Source organism: Acromyrmex echinatior, chromosome 18, assembly GCF_024713525.1.
Source record: "Acromyrmex echinatior isolate Ae372 chromosome 18, ASM2471352v2, whole genome shotgun sequence".
In the NCBI taxonomy this organism is placed as follows: Eukaryota; Metazoa; Arthropoda; class Insecta; order Hymenoptera; family Formicidae; genus Acromyrmex; species Acromyrmex echinatior.
This window is the reverse complement of record NC_141869.1, coordinates 5755540-5773765: the sequence shown is the minus strand read 5'-3', so window position 1 is coordinate 5773765 and position 18226 is coordinate 5755540. Positions and strand designations below refer to the sequence as shown.

The 18226-nt window shown below is 33.6% G+C and overlaps 3 protein-coding genes across 9 annotated transcripts in view; 2 read left to right on the top strand and 1 right to left on the bottom strand.

Annotated features, from left to right (window-relative positions):
* Positions 1-18226, bottom strand: part of LOC105144839 (uncharacterized) — a 162858-nt gene that overhangs the window by 62296 nt on the left and 82336 nt on the right. The gene's annotated exons all lie outside the window — the stretch shown is intronic.
* On the top strand, positions 392-2042 carry Srp14 (signal recognition particle 14). The gene is made up of 4 exons (XM_011054043.2): positions 392-537; positions 601-673; positions 1565-1677; positions 1747-2042. Exons 1-4 carry the CDS (start codon positions 514-516, stop codon positions 1861-1863), a joined length of 327 nt encoding a protein of 108 aa, XP_011052345.1. The 5' UTR covers positions 392-513; the 3' UTR covers positions 1864-2042.
* The window catches only part of LOC105144931 (uncharacterized), a 32957-nt gene continuing 19779 nt past the window's right edge, over positions 5049-18226 (top strand). For 4 of the 7 annotated variants that reach the window (XM_087415412.1, XM_087415411.1, XM_087415409.1 and 1 more), the window contains exon 1: positions 5050-5327. In XM_087415412.1, the coding sequence (XP_087271538.1) occupies positions 5253-5327 (75 nt within the window). In that variant the 5' untranslated portion in view covers positions 5050-5252. Of the gene's footprint in view, positions 5328-18226 lie in introns of all 7 variants that reach the window. The other 3 variants (XM_087415413.1, XM_087415408.1, XM_087415410.1) reach the window with 2 other exon arrangements.

Sequence of the window (18226 nt, the reverse complement as noted above, 5' to 3'; positions counted from 1 at the left end):
TTTAATGATTTTTTTCAGTTTTCAAATTTTGTACATAATTTCCAAAATCATCTGTTAACTTTTAAAAAATTATAAAAATTCTTTTTTCTTTAATCTCGGTTTCATTTACTTTTTTGTCTAATTCTAAAAAAAAATTAACGGTATTCCAAGAAATAAAATAAATAATATGTTAAATCAATATTAAAGTTAATCTTACATTAATAAACTGGATTTAAAAAATTCGGTGACTTTTAAAAATTTCTGAAAGTTTAGCAATTTTTCGATTTCTTTAAAATAATTAATTTAATATAAATAATTTCTTTAATATAATTAATTTGTAATTGTAAAAAATTGATTATAAATATTAGATATGTGATTGACCTTCTAAATGTTTCGCATAGTCTATGATTCTGTCACAAGCAAGAATTTACGGCTGCATTTACTAACCTCTTACCTCGTCTAACCTTTCAACAGTTTCAGCAGGCGATTACATTCGACGTGCTCTGGCGTTTGACATATGCTACTATCATCAGAATGGTCCTGTTGGAGAATGACGCGGTAACTCAACATCGAAATTGTTCTCTCACGTATAAACGACTAACAGACGAATTTTCATTGCAGTTCTTAGCGGAGTTAACCAAACTCTTTGACAAGTCGCGGCTTTCGGGCGCGGTATCGCTCACTATTAAAAGATGTGAGTATCCTTCGTTGTTTTTTTCATTCAAAATACACGTTGCTAAAGACCGAAAGTAAAAATGACAATTCTCCGAAGATTATTAATCTTCCATTTGCAATCTGGGTTTTTTTTAACACAAACGAAATTTTACTCTCAAATTTCTTTCTCATTTTTGCTCAAAATTCAATTTGAAGGTTTAACATTTGAATTAAAAATCTATTTGATAATATAGTAGAGATGTTGAAAAGTAGTCCTTAATTTTTCTATATTTTTTTAAGATCCAATAAAAAAATTTGCTGGATATATATATATATATATATATATATATATATATATATATATAAAAGAGTAGTATCAACGTAATGATACAAATGTTTTGAAGCATTAACCATGTTCAGCAGAATGTTTATTTTGCAACTATTGTAAGTTTTTTGCACTGAATTGATTTTATTTTTAAAATCTAAGAAGTCTTGTCTCAGTGAAAAAAACTGTTAACAGTTATAAAAGTAAACATTCTGCTGGACATGACCATCCTTTGATTGATCAATTCCTTCTTCTGATCAATCAAAAACATTTGCAGTGAGATATTTTCCTGGTTCTGTAAAACATATGATATAATGTATTGTTTTATTCTTGTTTAATATTTAAATAACAAGGATAAAATGATATATCAGAAGCATCATATATTTTATGGAGCATAGTCTTTAATTATACCCAGAGAGATTAAAAATACGATTGCAGACAGAAGGTTAATTAAACTACTTGTAAACTTCCACTAGCAGGCTTTATGAATTATATAAGAAAAATAGAATTTAAAAATATAAACTTGTATACTCATGATATAAACTTTTGTAATTCATTTCTTTTTCTTTTTTTTTTGTATTTTTATTAAAGAGCTTTTTGTTTCAGTTAATGGACACAATAAACCGGTGCCTAGGAAAGGCAGACCTCCTTTACCGACTCCTACAGAGTATCTTTGCTTAGTTCGAGCATCGCTTCGTAATAAAAAAATCACCACTATTGTATATATCTTTCAGCTACGGATGGCAATGCTACTTGCATCTCTCTGAGATATGTTTTTCATCTTTCAGATTCATTCCAAGGATGTGAACAAATTCCAACAGGCGTATTGGAATCTCTTGAAGACGAATATAAGCGGGCTGAAGAAACTGAAGAAAGCGAAATCGGCAAAACCGAAGGTTCACTGACCCAACGAGGATTAACTGCATGACAGTAGTTTATTTTTTTGTTATTAAAATTTTCATATTCTGTTTACCACATATTTATCGATACCTGTCTATTGTGTAAGCCGACGAGAAAGAAGCGTTTTATGCAGCATTTTGTATAGACTGATGTACAAAAGATTAATAATACTGTTATGAAAGTATACACATATGCGGCCGATATATGACACGCTAATATGGCTACATTCCATTTAAAGCCCGCAACGCTCGTGAGCATTATTTGTTTTTATTTAACACTTTAAGAACAAAAAAAATGAAGTGATTCTTAGAGCATTGCGAGCGTCAAGTGGACGCCCTATATAATTGTGCGCACTTTCGTAAATTTATGTAATAAGGTAATAAGAAATAATTATTAAGACTATTAAGAGAGTCCAAGGCAGAATAATTTGGATAAATTGTTTAACGATCAATAGGATAAAATTTAAATGAAATTTATATTGATTTTAGTTGTATTATTTTGTTAAATAAGTAAATTCAATATAATATTTTTTACAATTCATTATTATGTATATAATATTTTTTCTTGTTTTTAATTATGTCAGTTGGGTATGATAAGATAATCATTTTGCAAAACTTAAATTTCAGATGTAAGATATTTAAAATCTCTTGAGAAATTTCGAAAATATTTTTAAATTCCAATGTCATCTCCCTTTCTACAAACAATAGAATCATAGTAACATGAAGAAATATATCATTTCTTTAATCATTCGTTGCGGAAATGTTTGTTGTCTCGGATAACGTGAAGTTTTTGTCCCCGTTTCGCAAGATTTATGATACTGGACTGTCGGAATGTCGCAAAAAAATATCTGATCGATTTATCGCTCGTCTACCGATCGGACGAATAAATCTTTTTCGAGTGACAAACATTGTTATATTATTTAATAGCTGCGTATGTACGAGCGATTTATTTTAACGCTATGAATTATACTTTGTGAATTTGTTACAATTGCAGTCGTTCGCGCTCATATCTCACGTTTATTGCGTCTCGGAATTTGGCTTGCGTTATTCTCGGCCCAAATGTTTCATCGCGGATTGCATTCTGCAATCCTGTGTGTACCTTCAAGATTATACGGGGATAACACCGATAAAATTCGACATGTTATTTTACCGTTTGACAATGAATGAGAATAATGGAAAGATTCACAGGATCGATGCGATTCTGTGAACTAATATATTTCAGTATTCAGATGTTCCAGTATATTTAGCGATTCGGTTTTATTTTTGCAAATCGCGCTTTCTTCACCTTGAGGTAATTTGACGATCCGCATATATAGTGCGAGCATTCTTTGGCACTGAATCTAAATGTGGACCATTGTACGAAATCCTGGAGAATTGCCAATGTAATACTTGTAACGTGAATTTATTGTTTTATACCTACGTTACGATCACGATTAAACAAGGGAGAATCGTCACTCCTCGCGAGTTTTCGTTTCGTCGTTAAAGAATGACGTGAATGAGACAGAAAATTGATCCTAAGAAAGAAATGTTATCTTCTCGACGTATTTGGAGAATGAATGATGCTTTATTAGCTTTCTCAACTATTTCAAAAATACATCTTTTACAAATAATCCTAAATCTAAGTAACATTAAATACTATATATTCTCTTAAATGATTCAAGTTTCTCACACTACTTTAATTCATACGGTAAAACATTATATATTTTTACTCCTTCATAAAACATACTCTTTTGCGCACTTTTGTTCTGTGAAATGTTATTACAATATTCTCGGTCTGTCACGTTTATCTTTCACTCTCATTTCCCACAATTTCTAACTTATTTTTTTAATTGCTCCAATAACACGTTTTGTTAGGATCTGAGAAATAAAAGTATATGTTATATTTATAATGTAGTGAGTGAAAGATTGAAAGATTGAATATATGTATATTTTTTGAACTGTTGCAATTTTTGATGGATATTTTAGATCTTTTGCACTTGCTATTTGCGTCAGCGAAATTGTATATAAAATATTATACATGAATAATGGAGTGCAAGTAATTGACGTGAGGACAGGTAGGAATAAGTAGCGATCTGTATTTGAATTCTGGATATTCGGTGATTTCCTTGACACGATTGTCCAGTTCCAGAATATACATGCTGTATTTCATTCTAAGAATACCGTTCTTAAAAATATACATTTTTTTGGCCGTGAATCAAGCCTCAAAAAGTAGAGTTTCAGTTTGTAAACAGAACATATGTAAATTGAGCATCGATCAAAGAAGAAAATTGAAGGCCTGATGCGAGAGAAAGAAATAACTTCAAATACTAAATTTCCAATCAGCAAAATTGTATCTTTATTTTAGCTTTCAAAACTATCTTTTATGACTATAAATCTTGTTTTTAGTTTGACTATCTAAGTCTTCTGATTTCGTTAGAAGTTTTCATCTTGTTCTTTTATTTTTCGCTGTTGCTAGATTTCGAATTATTAAAAAAGTGTATCTTTATCTTAACTTTGGCAAGTTTTTTATCCTTCTTGACTTCATAGATTTTTTTCAATTATTAGGTGTTGGAATTAATTCGTAGCGTTTTTAATGAAAGAATGTTATTTATTTCACATGAGCATTAAAAAATACATTAATGAAAGTACTTCCCATCACTTGTAAAACGCTACGAATTAATTCCAACACCTAATATATTATGATAATCCTGCGGCTTAATTTTTATTGTTCTTTTATTTTTCGCTTTTATACTAAAGTTTATATTTCCAATTATCAAAAGTGTATTTTTATTTTAGCCCAGAATTTTCTATTCTTATAGATTTAATTTTTAATAATTTGACTCTACATTATGATGACCCTCCGGTTTCTTTCTTTTATTGCCTTATTTTTCTATTTTTATCTTCGATGTATTTTACTGCTTTTCTCTCGGTAAAAAATCTACTTTTTAAGAATTGTTCAACGTGATGTCGTCTCTTAAAGTTCAGACGTCGCCGTGAGAGACATGTTGACGAGGATAGTTACGCAGTCCTTAATACGATTCTATTTTTTTCATGGATGCATCGGCTTAATAAGCGGCACGGGGACTTCGGAGTGACGCAATTCTCGTTTCGTACCCGCGAGTCATACGTGCGTAGTCGAGGTGGACGCGGTCGCGGCGAAGAGGGACACACGCCGAAGAGAGGAGAGTCTGATTCGGACGAAGAAGAAGTGGTACCGACGCTGGGGCAAGCAGAATCGTACGAACCTCCATCGCGACCGCATCGTCGCGTATCCTTCCCTTTCGCACGCGCGCACGAAGAAAAAAACAGAAGAAAACGAACCCTGTTAGCGCATTCGATTTCGCGAGATTTTTCGACCGACTCGAATTAGCGGTACTTGAAGAGCAAACCGGAAAGGCCAGCAGCTTGCAGCGACCATGGTTTACGAGAGCGACTTCTACACGACCCGGCGACCCTACACGCGACCGCTCGTCTCTTCCTACACTGTCTCGGTCAGTATTCTAAGAATCTGGAGTTGTTTCTTTTTTTTTTGCATAAAAAAAGAGCGGGCTGGAAGTATGTTTTAATAATGTTTTTTTTTTGCTACACGTGGCAAACTAACGTCGAGAAAGAGAGAGAGCCCCGTTTGTAACAGGAAGTGTACCATCCCCTGTAACCGCCAGATTCAGCATCCCGTATGATTTCGCTAAACCACCCCGACGTCTCACCGGCACTCTTCAGCGCATTATCGGCGCATTTCCTCTCATGTGCATTGAGGATTAATTCCTTTTTGTCCTGGTATTTAATATTCGAAATGTTTTGTTGATTTAAAACGTAGATTTATGAATATGTCACACGTGATTTTCAGTGATGAAGCGAAGATCATGTTTGAATATGCTGTTGTTTTGAGCACATTATGAGAAAAATCGGACCAAAGAGAAGTAATCGATTCAGGACAAAACGGATTAAATAATTAATCAATGATTGACGGGATAATTATTCGCGCGATCGCTGGATGGGGTCGGCGTTTTATTTATGTGACACGCAATATGACGACGATTCGTCGTAAATTAAATAGTTGAGTAATTTATCGGGTCACACATAGGTTTTTTTCGAAGAGATTGCAAATTAAAGAAGAATTTTTTATACTTTTAGAACAATTATTAAAAATCTTAGTAAAAAATATATATTTTAGTAACGTCTTTTTATATATTTCTCACTAATATATATATTTTTTATTTGTACAATTTTATTATATCAATAAATTTTGTTGATATATCTAATAAAAATAGCAACTCGGTCGAAAATTAAATACCATAAAATGCCTGATTTTTTAATATTTTTAATATTTCAAAGTAATTGATAGTAACAGAATTTATATAAACAACAGTCAGTATTTTCTTAAAGAACATTCACTTTAAAGCTTGTTAACCCTTAATTTGCGATGTTAATAAGATTTTTATTTTCTATTTTTACATTATATCATTTATCAATATTATATTTTATATTCATTTAGTTTCAAATTACGTTTTAAAACTATTTTTAAGATGTAATCTATTAAAAATTTAATCTTTTTAAGATCTTCAATCTTGAGATTTAATTCCATTTGAGATCTTCTTAAAAATAATAGAAAACAGTTAATAACGTTCCTTGTTTGAAGAGGGTGTGCAAAAAAATCAACGTACCAGAAAAGAAGATAAGAATTAAGGATCCTAAAACCGTCTGTTTTATCAACTCAATGAGACTTATACACATACAGTTTATATATATATATATATATATATATATATATATACATTAACTATCACTATATATACTACTACATCAATATCGCATGCATATATATGTATGAATTTTTTAACTAAGTATTATTTCATATTAGGTATCTATTTCCAAGAATTCGACATTGTTTGTTTATGTAATTCCTAATCCAACCAACATTGTTTTATCTGTATAAATTTATAAAGTACAAAAACTTTTATAAAGTAAATATTGTTATATGTCGGCATTAAAAGCCGATAAAAAAAACTGTAATTTTTCAATTTTGTTTGTTTTTGACATAAAGTCGACCGATTTGAACTACATTATCGTTTATATTTTAACTGTGGAAAATATTTTTTAATCTAGGCGTGTAAAAGCAGTTAGAAAAATACGTATTTGAAAAATAACCGATAAAACACAGACGACTTTAGGATTCTCTTAAGGGTTGATTTGAAGTTCACAAAGTAGAATATTCGAGGAGATAGATCAGCAACACGGTAAAAAAGAGCAACGCTGACCCGCATTCGGCCGTTCGCGATTTCATTGTCGTCGGCCGCAACCGACATCCCGTGAGACGTCGAAGGTGCAAAGCGATGAGTGAGAACTTGGCATTTGATTCTCCCTTATCCACCCCCTCCGGTTCGTCGACGAGGTCGATCGACGACAGAGAGCGAGCGGCGCGACCGGAAACACCTCGACATTGCTTGTTCTCTGACTTTGTTCTCCGTCCTCCTCGAGGGCCTCACGTCCTCGTCGCTGCTGTTCGTCGTCGAGCTCGACGCCGCGACTCACCGAGAAATCACCGCCGAGACAGATCTCGACTTCCACACTTCACTCCGACCACTGTGTTCACTACTATACTAGCACTGTACTACCAAATTTACTACTACTGTTACTACTTAATTACCACTACTACTATACTATCGCTCCTATGCTCGAGAACGTGCACTCGGTGTCCCGGAAAACGATGAACTCTTCAGTCGGGAAGGGTAGTACGATAAAAGCTTTCGGAAATTCCAGAGGGCACAGATTCTTACAAAACCATGGCTCAATTTATCATTATCTGGTTAACTTATGATTAAGTTTGATCTAATGTTTCACCTGATGGGATGTCATTTCTCTATGACATCATCAAGAGCCCATTGGCTAAAACATCAGGTTAAGCTTAACCACAAGTTAATCAGAAAATGAAAAATTGGGTTTATGTAGCATTTTAACACTAAAACCGCCGATAGAATCCAAGAAGAACTGCCAAAGGTGTCAATTTGGTAATTAGTGAAAAATATTTTGATATTTGTATCGTTAAATTATTTGTATTATATTTTCAATATTCTGTATTCTGATTAGTCTAATACAAACAAGAAAAAAATTGAAATGATTAACGGAACCAAAATGGCGACGGTTCTAGTGTTAATTGGATCCGCGTGTGTACACAGCTTCATGAGATTCGGAAATCAATCAATTCCGCGACAATCGGTCACAGCGGTTCTTTTTTTTTATTTTCACTGTTCTGTCAAAAATACCTGTAATGCGTTCCAAAACTTGACTCTGTCAACTTCGAATATCTTTTATCCTTGTGCAACATTAAGTGAACAACGGGAATAAAATGATAATCGTTGACGGAGTCGAGTTTTGGAAGGCAACCCAATAGGATTGTAAATAATAAGCGTGAACCCAAATCCATAGTTAAATGGATTCATACAAGGGCCCTTCCAATATTTGTGATATGCAATACTTTTGTGTCTTTTTTTTTGTTCGTGTTTAGTACAGCTACTCTTGACGAGTTCAAGGGATAGCATTAGTTTTTGTTCCACGTTGTCTATGTCCACGACTCCGTAATCGGGGAGTTATTGTGTATGTGCGACAGGACTCGCCGCATATCGTTTGTGCTAATCGCAACTCGAGCCATTGTGAGAGATTCATTGTCCAACACGTATTTCTAACCATTGGTAGATATTTGATGTTGATCAAATGATGTTAATAAACGATACTTCGATTATTATCATATGAATGAATTAAATTCAATAATGCGAATTATGAAGTACGACGAAAGCAGAGAGAAGGTACTGCAACAACATATATTTTTTTAAATTGATCTTGTTAATTTGTGATAGATTTTAAATTGTTTCGAAATTATTAGTTTTTATTAGTTATTATTATTAATATTAAAAAATATAGTATTTTTGAAAATTATTATTATTAAATACGTAAAAATATTTTTTGCAAATATATGAAAATATCTTTTTCTTTCATTGTATTATTAATTTTACTCGATAGAAGTTCGTCTCCGTTGCTATTTGGCAAGAGATTTTGTCTAGACATAGTTAGAATCGTCGAGGGATCGGGAATCTGGGTTAGCTTTAGGGATTGCCATTGATCATCAATCCGACGATAAAAAGTAAGGAAGGTAATAAGATAAATAGTGCAATGTCGATAGGAAATTGTTCTTATAAAGAAAATCATTCATCCGAAAAATTCGAATTACAGCTAAATTTTTTGTTCTGAATTATCGTTAATAATTCTAAAACGGCAGTCACTGTTAATAGTTTATTTAAAAAGATTAATAAACGTTTAAAAAAATCATAAAATGTTTTCGTGGAAATGTTATTTAAAAACTCGCGCAGAAACAAATTTCATTATAAAAATTGATGACTTTAAAAGCAGAGAGTTTTTCAATTCGCGATTAAATGGCTATCAATTAAAAACGAGATTTTCTATTAATATTCGTAACAATTAATTTGCCTTAATTATCTTTTAACTGTACAATTTTATTCCATATATTTCGTCCGTCAAAAAATAATAAGGAAAATAAGTCTCGCGATTCGAAAAATGCAAATCTGCTCCTTCGATACCGTGATGTCACAAATATTTAGACTGAATTAAAAATAAACTTGCTGCATATATATATATATTTTCGAACTGCGCACTGTAAACTCTTTCTTGGAGATCATTCTCCAATGTAAAATCTCTGAGCATTCGGCCGAGTCCTGCTCAGGGCTCGATTTCGTCGGCCAAATACATTTTTCTGTCAACGTGAATCTGAGATTCGCTGGGTCGCGCGGCCGTCTAAGTTTAACACGACGAAGTCCCGGAAAATGGCTGCAATGCTATGAATAGCTTCCGTTTTGTAATTCCCTGCCCTCCGGCAGCTCTATTTATAATGATTTTGGATTTTCTGATGTTAGACATCTCCTGACGGTTTTATCCTGCGCTTTTTGCTCGGGTCGCGTATCTTCAACGCGCAAAAATCTTCAGCTTTTCTCGTTTAGATCGCGCGTTCTGAAAGTTCGAAACACTATACAGTGTTTAATACTGGCACGAGTCGCTCGTGCTTAATACGTGTCTATTTATAAAGGTTAAAATCAACCGCGCTTCGCAGAATGGATGAACGTTTTAGCGTCATCGTCCGCAATGCTGGGCCGAAATTAAAGGGACGTCATAATATCGAACATTTGTCTGAATTCGAACATCCCAATGAATGTCATGGCATTTTAGATTAATAGAGTAATTCGCACAATAATTTTATATCTCGCTGAACGATGTAGTACTAATTTTCCGGTTTCCTGGTTTGGAAAGTAGATTACAGCAATAACACTGCAATTGCAATAACGTTGTAATTATTTTAAATCACAATTATGGTATAATTATGTACAATTATATACTTATAACTGCGTTCGTAACACAATAATTGTATAACTATGGCAGTATTATGATTACGATTGTGACGATAACGCAAATAAAAATTCGGCAAAGAAACTATATAGTTTGTAATTATCTTCGTATCTTGATATACATTGTTAAATGTCAACGTGAACTGTAATGCGCAATTGAAAAGCACAGGCAATATGAACAGGGAATAATAGATTTCAACCTGTCAGAAACCGTGCATACCGAAATATATTGTTTCTGACAGGTTGAAATTTGTTATATCTATTTCGTTCTATCTTATATGTATCTATTCTATCTTGAGAATCTTGAGAGAGAAAAATATGACCAATTAGAAGTTGTCTAAACGGTATCCAATTTCTTACTTGAGAATCTGTAGGGAATAATAAATTTCAACCTATCATAATCCGTGTATATTAGAATATATCAAAACCCTGAGGATTTTTATTATTCCTTGCTCTTATCGCTTCAATGTATCTTAGACTTTAGGATACAATGAAAGAAATTACGAATAACAGATTTCAACCTATCAAAAATTATGGATGCGAGCCACTTCAAATGCTTTCTTTAATTGGCCAATTCGTAAAATTCTTTTTTTCTGATTAATCAACGAAGCAGCGTTAACTGATCACACTCCATGTATTCTAATGTCAATATTTGGTTTCTTGTTGAAGTCTGTTATTTTCTATTCCTTATTCGTTTTCCTTTCATTGTGTCCTTGTAGTAATATTATATGTCTCCTGATGAAGTGAACCACAATGTTTACAAAACATCGGCATTTAAAGATGTATCAAGACATCCGCAAGATAATCCGCAAATCGCGTAACTTCTTCAAGAAAATATTTCTATGAAAGTCTCAAAAGTATTAAAAAAAATTCTACATCGAATTTGACATTCGAAATTTTCCCGATATCAAAACTGCGAAATTAGATATTATTCAGCTGCGAAGAATTGCGTCGAAGAAATAAAGCGTAGGACGCCTTCCAGATTATCGTCCCTGACGATTATTAAGACGTTCCCGCCGCTCCGCGTTCTCGCGACTCGAGAGGCAAATCGGTGTTGCGTTACTCTGCCCTAATTTAGACGCACCGATGGCGCGACGCCGACGCCCACCGTCGGATTTTCGTCGACGCGAGAATTCATATATGCCCGCCGACGCCAGCATGCGGATACAGCTGTGCAGGGCGTCATTTTCTCGCCGATCCGAATCTCCGTGGAACACGTGTTGAGGCAATATCGAAATGATCCTCTTCCAAAATTTCTGATATAGAAAATTGTCTAATATAGGAAATGCAATTTCAATCTGGTTATCTGAAAATATCTGGATATAGAACGTAATGTGATTTTGAGATAAATGATTATCTAAATGATAAAAAAAAATCGCAAAATAAACGAGACGGTCTTATTTTAGTTTCTACGAAGTTGCGACTTACTGTATATTTTCATTTTATCCCTGCCTTATTTCTTTATCTAAATCTGTATCTTTGATATATTTATAAGTTTATGAGATATGAAATTGGGCGGAAAGTTATATTTCCAAAGCAAGATGCATTCTTTATGTCAGAGACCAAGTCTGTTTCGAGTTGTTTAATATCTTATCGATGCACTTTAAAACATCATGCAAGTCTATATTGAGATCTACGAAGATAAATGATATCTGCGCTTTGACTATATCGCGTCGTTTTATGATGACGTCTTTACGATCCGCCAGGAAAGCAGAATGATGACGAATGTTATGGGAATTTGAGCTTTTCTTGTGCGCGAGCTTTGGCTGTCGGACAAATGTAGTTTATTACTACTTTAAAAGATCGCTTCTTTCCAATCTTTAGTAGATGAAAAAAATAAAAAAGTCAACAACAAGTTTTGATATCAACCCTTTTTTGTCAGAAATAAGTACTCCGAAAAAAAGTACTTTGAAGATATGATCTCTTCGGGTTTTATTTCCAAATGGTGTACATTTATAACAAATTTTCTCCACGGTATTTCTGTAGTATAAAAATAGAAACTAATTCTGTTGCTAAACAAAATAATTGATATAATTTATGTCATTATTTTATCGGTTTATAAATATGTAAATGTAAAACATTTATAATATCATAAAAAATTTTTTTATACTTTATAGGTAATAAACGTTGTGTTTCTATTTTTTTTATACATTTCTTTCTTTAGAAATTTGCCAATTAATTAATTATCTATGTAATTTGTATGTAAGTCAATAATGGCATTAAGATATCTAGATATAATCTGGTTTAAATAAACGTGCGTTGTTTTGGTAACATGTATCATTTTATGTTAGCGATTGCCAAATACGTAACCATAATAGAAGGAAGTTTTCAAGAAAGATTAATGACGTATTTCTGTTGTTTTTATTAACCATGCGTAAGCGCATACGTCTGACATTTTAAAGACGATCAGCACTTGAGAATTTGCGGGGGCGAGTGTGAGAGCTTGGCTGTCAAGTTCTTGGAGCACCATTCTCAGATAACACGTGTGCCTTTGGCATATCTTTTTCAAAACGTCTTTAAGACTTTAACCAAAAGACATTTTAAAGATATTTTCAAGGTTTTCTGAAAGTTATCTTTTAGACACTTTTCGGAGCATGTATAATTTTATTTATATTACTGACTGCCTAAATTGCCTAATATTTATTCATTCAAATTTTATTAAATTTTTTAATTCAAATATATATATGTCATGATCAATTTGAATGTAACACAGTCTATAAAAATGTCATCACTATATGTATATATTCAGTTACATAAAAATTGTGTACATATGTATTGTTACATATTTCGTTATTGAAATATCGGTTTATCAAGCAACTTTCTCAACTTTTTATTATTTACGTATACATATACTATCTAAATTACCAATTGAAATTATACAATTTAAAAAAATCGTATAAAACCAATTCTAAATAAGACATCTTGAAGATATCTTAAAGTAATGTTAGATTATTAAATCATCTGATAATCTTGCACACGAAATGTCGAGATTATCTTATGATCTGAGAAAAAAGAATTCGGATTATGGTGGATATTGATGGTTAGAAAAAGTTAAAATTATCTGGGATCCTAATCTAAATCCATCGGGTGGGACATCGAGGAGAACGACACACGAGCGGTACCGTGACGACGTCGTGGTTTAACAAAGAGAACAGACATGGCAGTAGTAGGAGAATAGTGTGGAAGCTCGAAGATGTCGGTGAGCAACAGCTTGACAAATTTGAGAAACTTTGTAATACGGATAAGCTCCAAGACTGTGTGCGATACGAGTGGAATCGCGAGAGACTTGAGAACTGAGAGGTGGCTAATTGCCCTTAATTGATCACTAATGGCTCAAGGACTAGTGATCCTTACGGACCCTTTGCCGGGCTCAAATTTGCAGACGGAAGCTAAGAAGCAGGACTATTTCCCATGGGAGAAGGTGCCGTTTGTGCCACGACCGTCGCTGGTGCCGGAGCCTTTCACCGTGTGGGGTCGCAAGAAGCAGGACCCTCGTGATGAGTTCTATCAGTACGCCACTCTACCGGACAAGGAAGGTGTAGTACGTGGTAAGGACGTTGCCAAGGAGGATCATATTCGACAGCTGGTGGATCGTGGAGCTGTTTCAAAAGTTGGCTTGGATGCTGCTGCCGAGCTAGCCACCCGTGGTCATGTTTTCGAAAAGGGCGTGCTCGCACGGCCGTCCAGCAAGGTCAGGCACGCCAACACGCCTGCCACTGGCCGTACTAAAATCCTGTTGGCTCTGCAGACGCCTTCCTGGTACCGATTTTAACGACGAGAAACGAGAAGAAAGAAAGAGAAATGAGGACGTTGAACTTCGTGAACACTCTTCACGAGAAAAAATTAATATTGACATTTTTATGAGATATACGTTACATTTTTTAGCATGAATCGCCTCCGCAGATATGAAGTAGAAATTATTATATGTAGATATCTTGATGTTAACCTTTATGGAAAAACTACTATAGTGGCATTGAAATCATATTTTGATGTAAAAAATACAACGAGAAATAATGAATTATAACAAATTTTAGAAAAAAAGCTATAAGATTTAAAAAAATACATCACCGCCCTCTAAAAATTATATACAAATTTTCTTTAACGTTTGATATTTTTATTGTGCATCGATGTATCGATAGTGAATTAGTTCGTCGACTTATTTGTTAGCTAGTCATCGATTTTTTATACAGAAGACTTTCTATGGAATGTTAAATTTATTTGTAGGAGTTTTTCGGATTAGTAACTCATTTTAATAAAATTGATGAATTACATTTTCTGGATGCAGAAGGATGTCTTCACATTTAAACACTAATCGCACTTTCAAAGCGATTGGCAGCGATTTTTTTCTCATAGATTTGTAAAATGAATAAAATAAGTAATATGAGAATATTAATAATCCTCGGCATTTACTAGTTATTTTGTATTTCCGATTTGTAATTTTTAACACGAGTTCATGGCGTGAGAATTTTTGCAATCACATTTTTTTACAGAAGAATTGACGCGTCGGATAAAGCGTTCCACGCATCTTTCGACTCTTACGTGATAAATCTCGAAACGATCCCATTTCTCGGGAATCCTCTTTCGCAATCTAATATTAACTCTCGAATACACGAAGCGAAAATTTTAGACGGATACAATATTATATGATTAATATTATAAAGTTCTAAATTATAGATTAAAAAATAATAACAAAGAGATAAAAGCTTTCAAACGAAATAAAAAATAAATAGAAAGTAGTATCAAAACCAATGCAAAGTCTTTTTCACAAATAATTATATTCAATTTTCTTATACCTATATATATAAAATGATTATAAATGTTTCAGCTTTAATTAAGCTCAGTGTGTTAATAAAACTAAGTCGAAATATGGACATAAATAAATATCATATCGTCAACCTGTATTTGTGGTAATATTTTCTACCTACTTACTCGTACTCATTTGAAAGGTGCACTTGTGTAGATAAAAAACTTTGAATTTTCCTTTATCAATCGCCAAGGTGAAGATTCATTCGTATTCAAACAGGATGTCTTACGTATAGTTTATATACATATCTGTATCTGTAGATGAGAATTAAACGATCACGCTATAATAACAATTATATGTGAAATCTCTCTTTGTATTTCATATCGCGAATACATTTTCATTTTTTTGTAACGACTTGTTGGTCAAATGATTATTTGAATCTAATTTTTTGTTAGCGCGAACCAGTACTTAATTCATCCATGTATACGAGACGAATAAAGCTATAATGTCACTCTACAGAAAGTTTACCAAGCCTATTTATCGCAGATTATGCAAACGAAATATGCCAGATTAATTAAACGAGAGTTAAATTAATCCCTTTATATCTAACATAATCACGCGCGTACCATCGATTTTGATTAAACCTTCTCCCCCTAATTCTTCTTCCATTATCATCAACTGAGCTAGATATAACAAATATATTTATTAAATGCTTAGAACGTTGACATTTAAGGATTTATTAAGACTTCATGATCGCGAAAAATGTTGTCTTCTAATACCTTATTCATATACATTTGTACGGCGTCCTAACTTTTGACCCCTTCCGAGAGCAGTAACTTTTAATTGCCTTGTATGACCACACTAAATTGTTTGGCATTAATTTTTACAGTCGCATCACAGACTGAAGCGACGAGAAGAGAATTCTTACTTGCGAAAAGAATTCGCAAGAAGCGACGTTACGCGATTACGAGTGAAAGAACTTACCTCGCTATTTAGATTTCATTATAAGATAGATAAGAAGAAAAGATCTCGCTAATTTTCTCGAACTTTAACGGAACAAAAAAGAACATAATTCGTAGTTGAATTTGCAATTAAATTCTATTTAGCTATTTTCGATCTTGTTCGAATTAACGAAGCTTCGTGTCGGAGTTAAATTCTCCTCTATTCCGAGCTGCAGACGTGAGAACATGCTCGACTGATCGAGCGACTCCGATTTAACGGTAATTAGATTCAATGAAGCGTTAGTGCAATCCGCCACGAAGTTTCGTGCTCGAAGAAGGTCGAAGAAGTTTCGGAACGGGACACCGAACGCGCACGTGGCGGAATAGATGCGTGAAAACATTCTCATCACGTACACACGTACACCTGTCACATGCCAACATACACACGTATCCGAATGTTACCTACGAGTTACTTGGCAAGGGCCGCGTATCGTTGCCCAACGCTCAGTGTCCTGAATATTTCGTCAGGGGGACATTATTAATGCATATGTTACATACCGCTCCGCGTTTATATAATTGGCCCGCACGTTGTGTGTCTACAGATAGATCGAACATGTTATTACCGCAAATATGTCGCCGAGATCCATCATACTTTCGCTTTTGTGTATGAATGACGAGAAAAAAATTCCTCATGTTCTGACCATTTTCGACTCCACCCTCTTACGAGTTCTTGACTCTTTGCACCATAATTCGTCGTCACGATTAATGTATGTGGAAAGAACGATTTTGCTGAAAGATTTAAAATTTTGCTGGATACAGATTTGAAAATAATTCTGTTCGACCATCAAAATAATTATGTTGAAAAATAAAGTGATGAGTGAACGCTGCAAATATTCTAATAATCAGTTTCTAAAAAAGTTATATTTTGATTGTCTAACAAAATTATTTTCAAATCTGTATCCAGCAAAATTTTAAATCTTTCAGCAAAATCGTTCTTTCCGTGATTATTATCAAAATCACGTGGCCAGCGGTGAAATTAATTGATGCAAAGTAAAAGAATAATTAGTAGACGTTATCTCAAAAAGATAAGATATTTTTCACTTCGATTCAAAAAGTTAAAATTAAAATTGAAACTCTTCAAGTTCTCAAGCTGCAGGATAAACACGATAGTTGCACATATTATCTTTCATAATATAACAAAAAAGAAATGTAATTAATAAGAAATGTAATTATGTTGGGAATTAAAATTACGGACGATGGATGTCTAACGTGAAATAGTACATACGTGAAATAATGCAGCAAAGGGTTAACCGAGCTCGTAAGAGCTCAACGGGTTCTCCAGTGTCGTCTAGATCCTGCCAACTTTCTCCTTATCTGGCCGCGAGCCCAGCCGGCCATCTGGGCGATATTATCAGCTAAACTTTATCCACAGAGATGAGAAATGACTCCGTAAATCTTTCTCTCTCAGAATAGATGAACTGGCAAACGCGAGTACGTTACTATGTTCTGCTATCCGCGCGACGCGGGTTAATTATTCGCGAGTAATACGAGTAGTTATGGACACCGTCGAGCCAGACGACGCAGCGACGCACCTGTTCGTCCACCTTCCATCTTTCACGTCTTTCGCCTCGCATGTCTCGTGCTTCTCTCGGCCGGAGAACAGGGCCAAATGATATTTTAGGAAGATGATCTTATCATGAAACGCGTGAGAAAGAGAAAAAAAACAGAAAAAAGGGCGAAGTGACTGGAAAAAATTATAATCTATTTCTACATGATAACAATGTGTTCTAAACTGAGTGAACAATTTTTTATCCTTTATATTCTTTAAGTGATTTAATTCAACTTTTGCTTGGCAAGTTTTCAAGTTTTAATATTAAATGTTTCTGTCACAATTAAGATTAAATTAAAAAGTCTATTAAAATCTATTGAAAATTAAATTAAAAATACAATTTTATTTAAAGTTTAATTATCGAAAAATGCCTTATATTTTCTCTTATAATTTCGAAATTATATTAAATGTGTTAATATTCAACCTGTTCTCCGACGAGATAAATCGATCGTGAAATCTCTCATGTGAATAGAATCTGTAGATTTTTTTGACGCAACCCTACATCCCGCTCCGACAATCCACTTATGGCCCGCGGATGGAAAACCGCGAAGATCGTCCTGAGACGAGAATAATGTCTGGCGCATGATTTTTATATTCACGCCTAAGGCTTGAATAAATAAATAAAAAATTTACTTTTATTATCATAAAATTAGAATCATTATTATTTATGAAACTTTATTATATT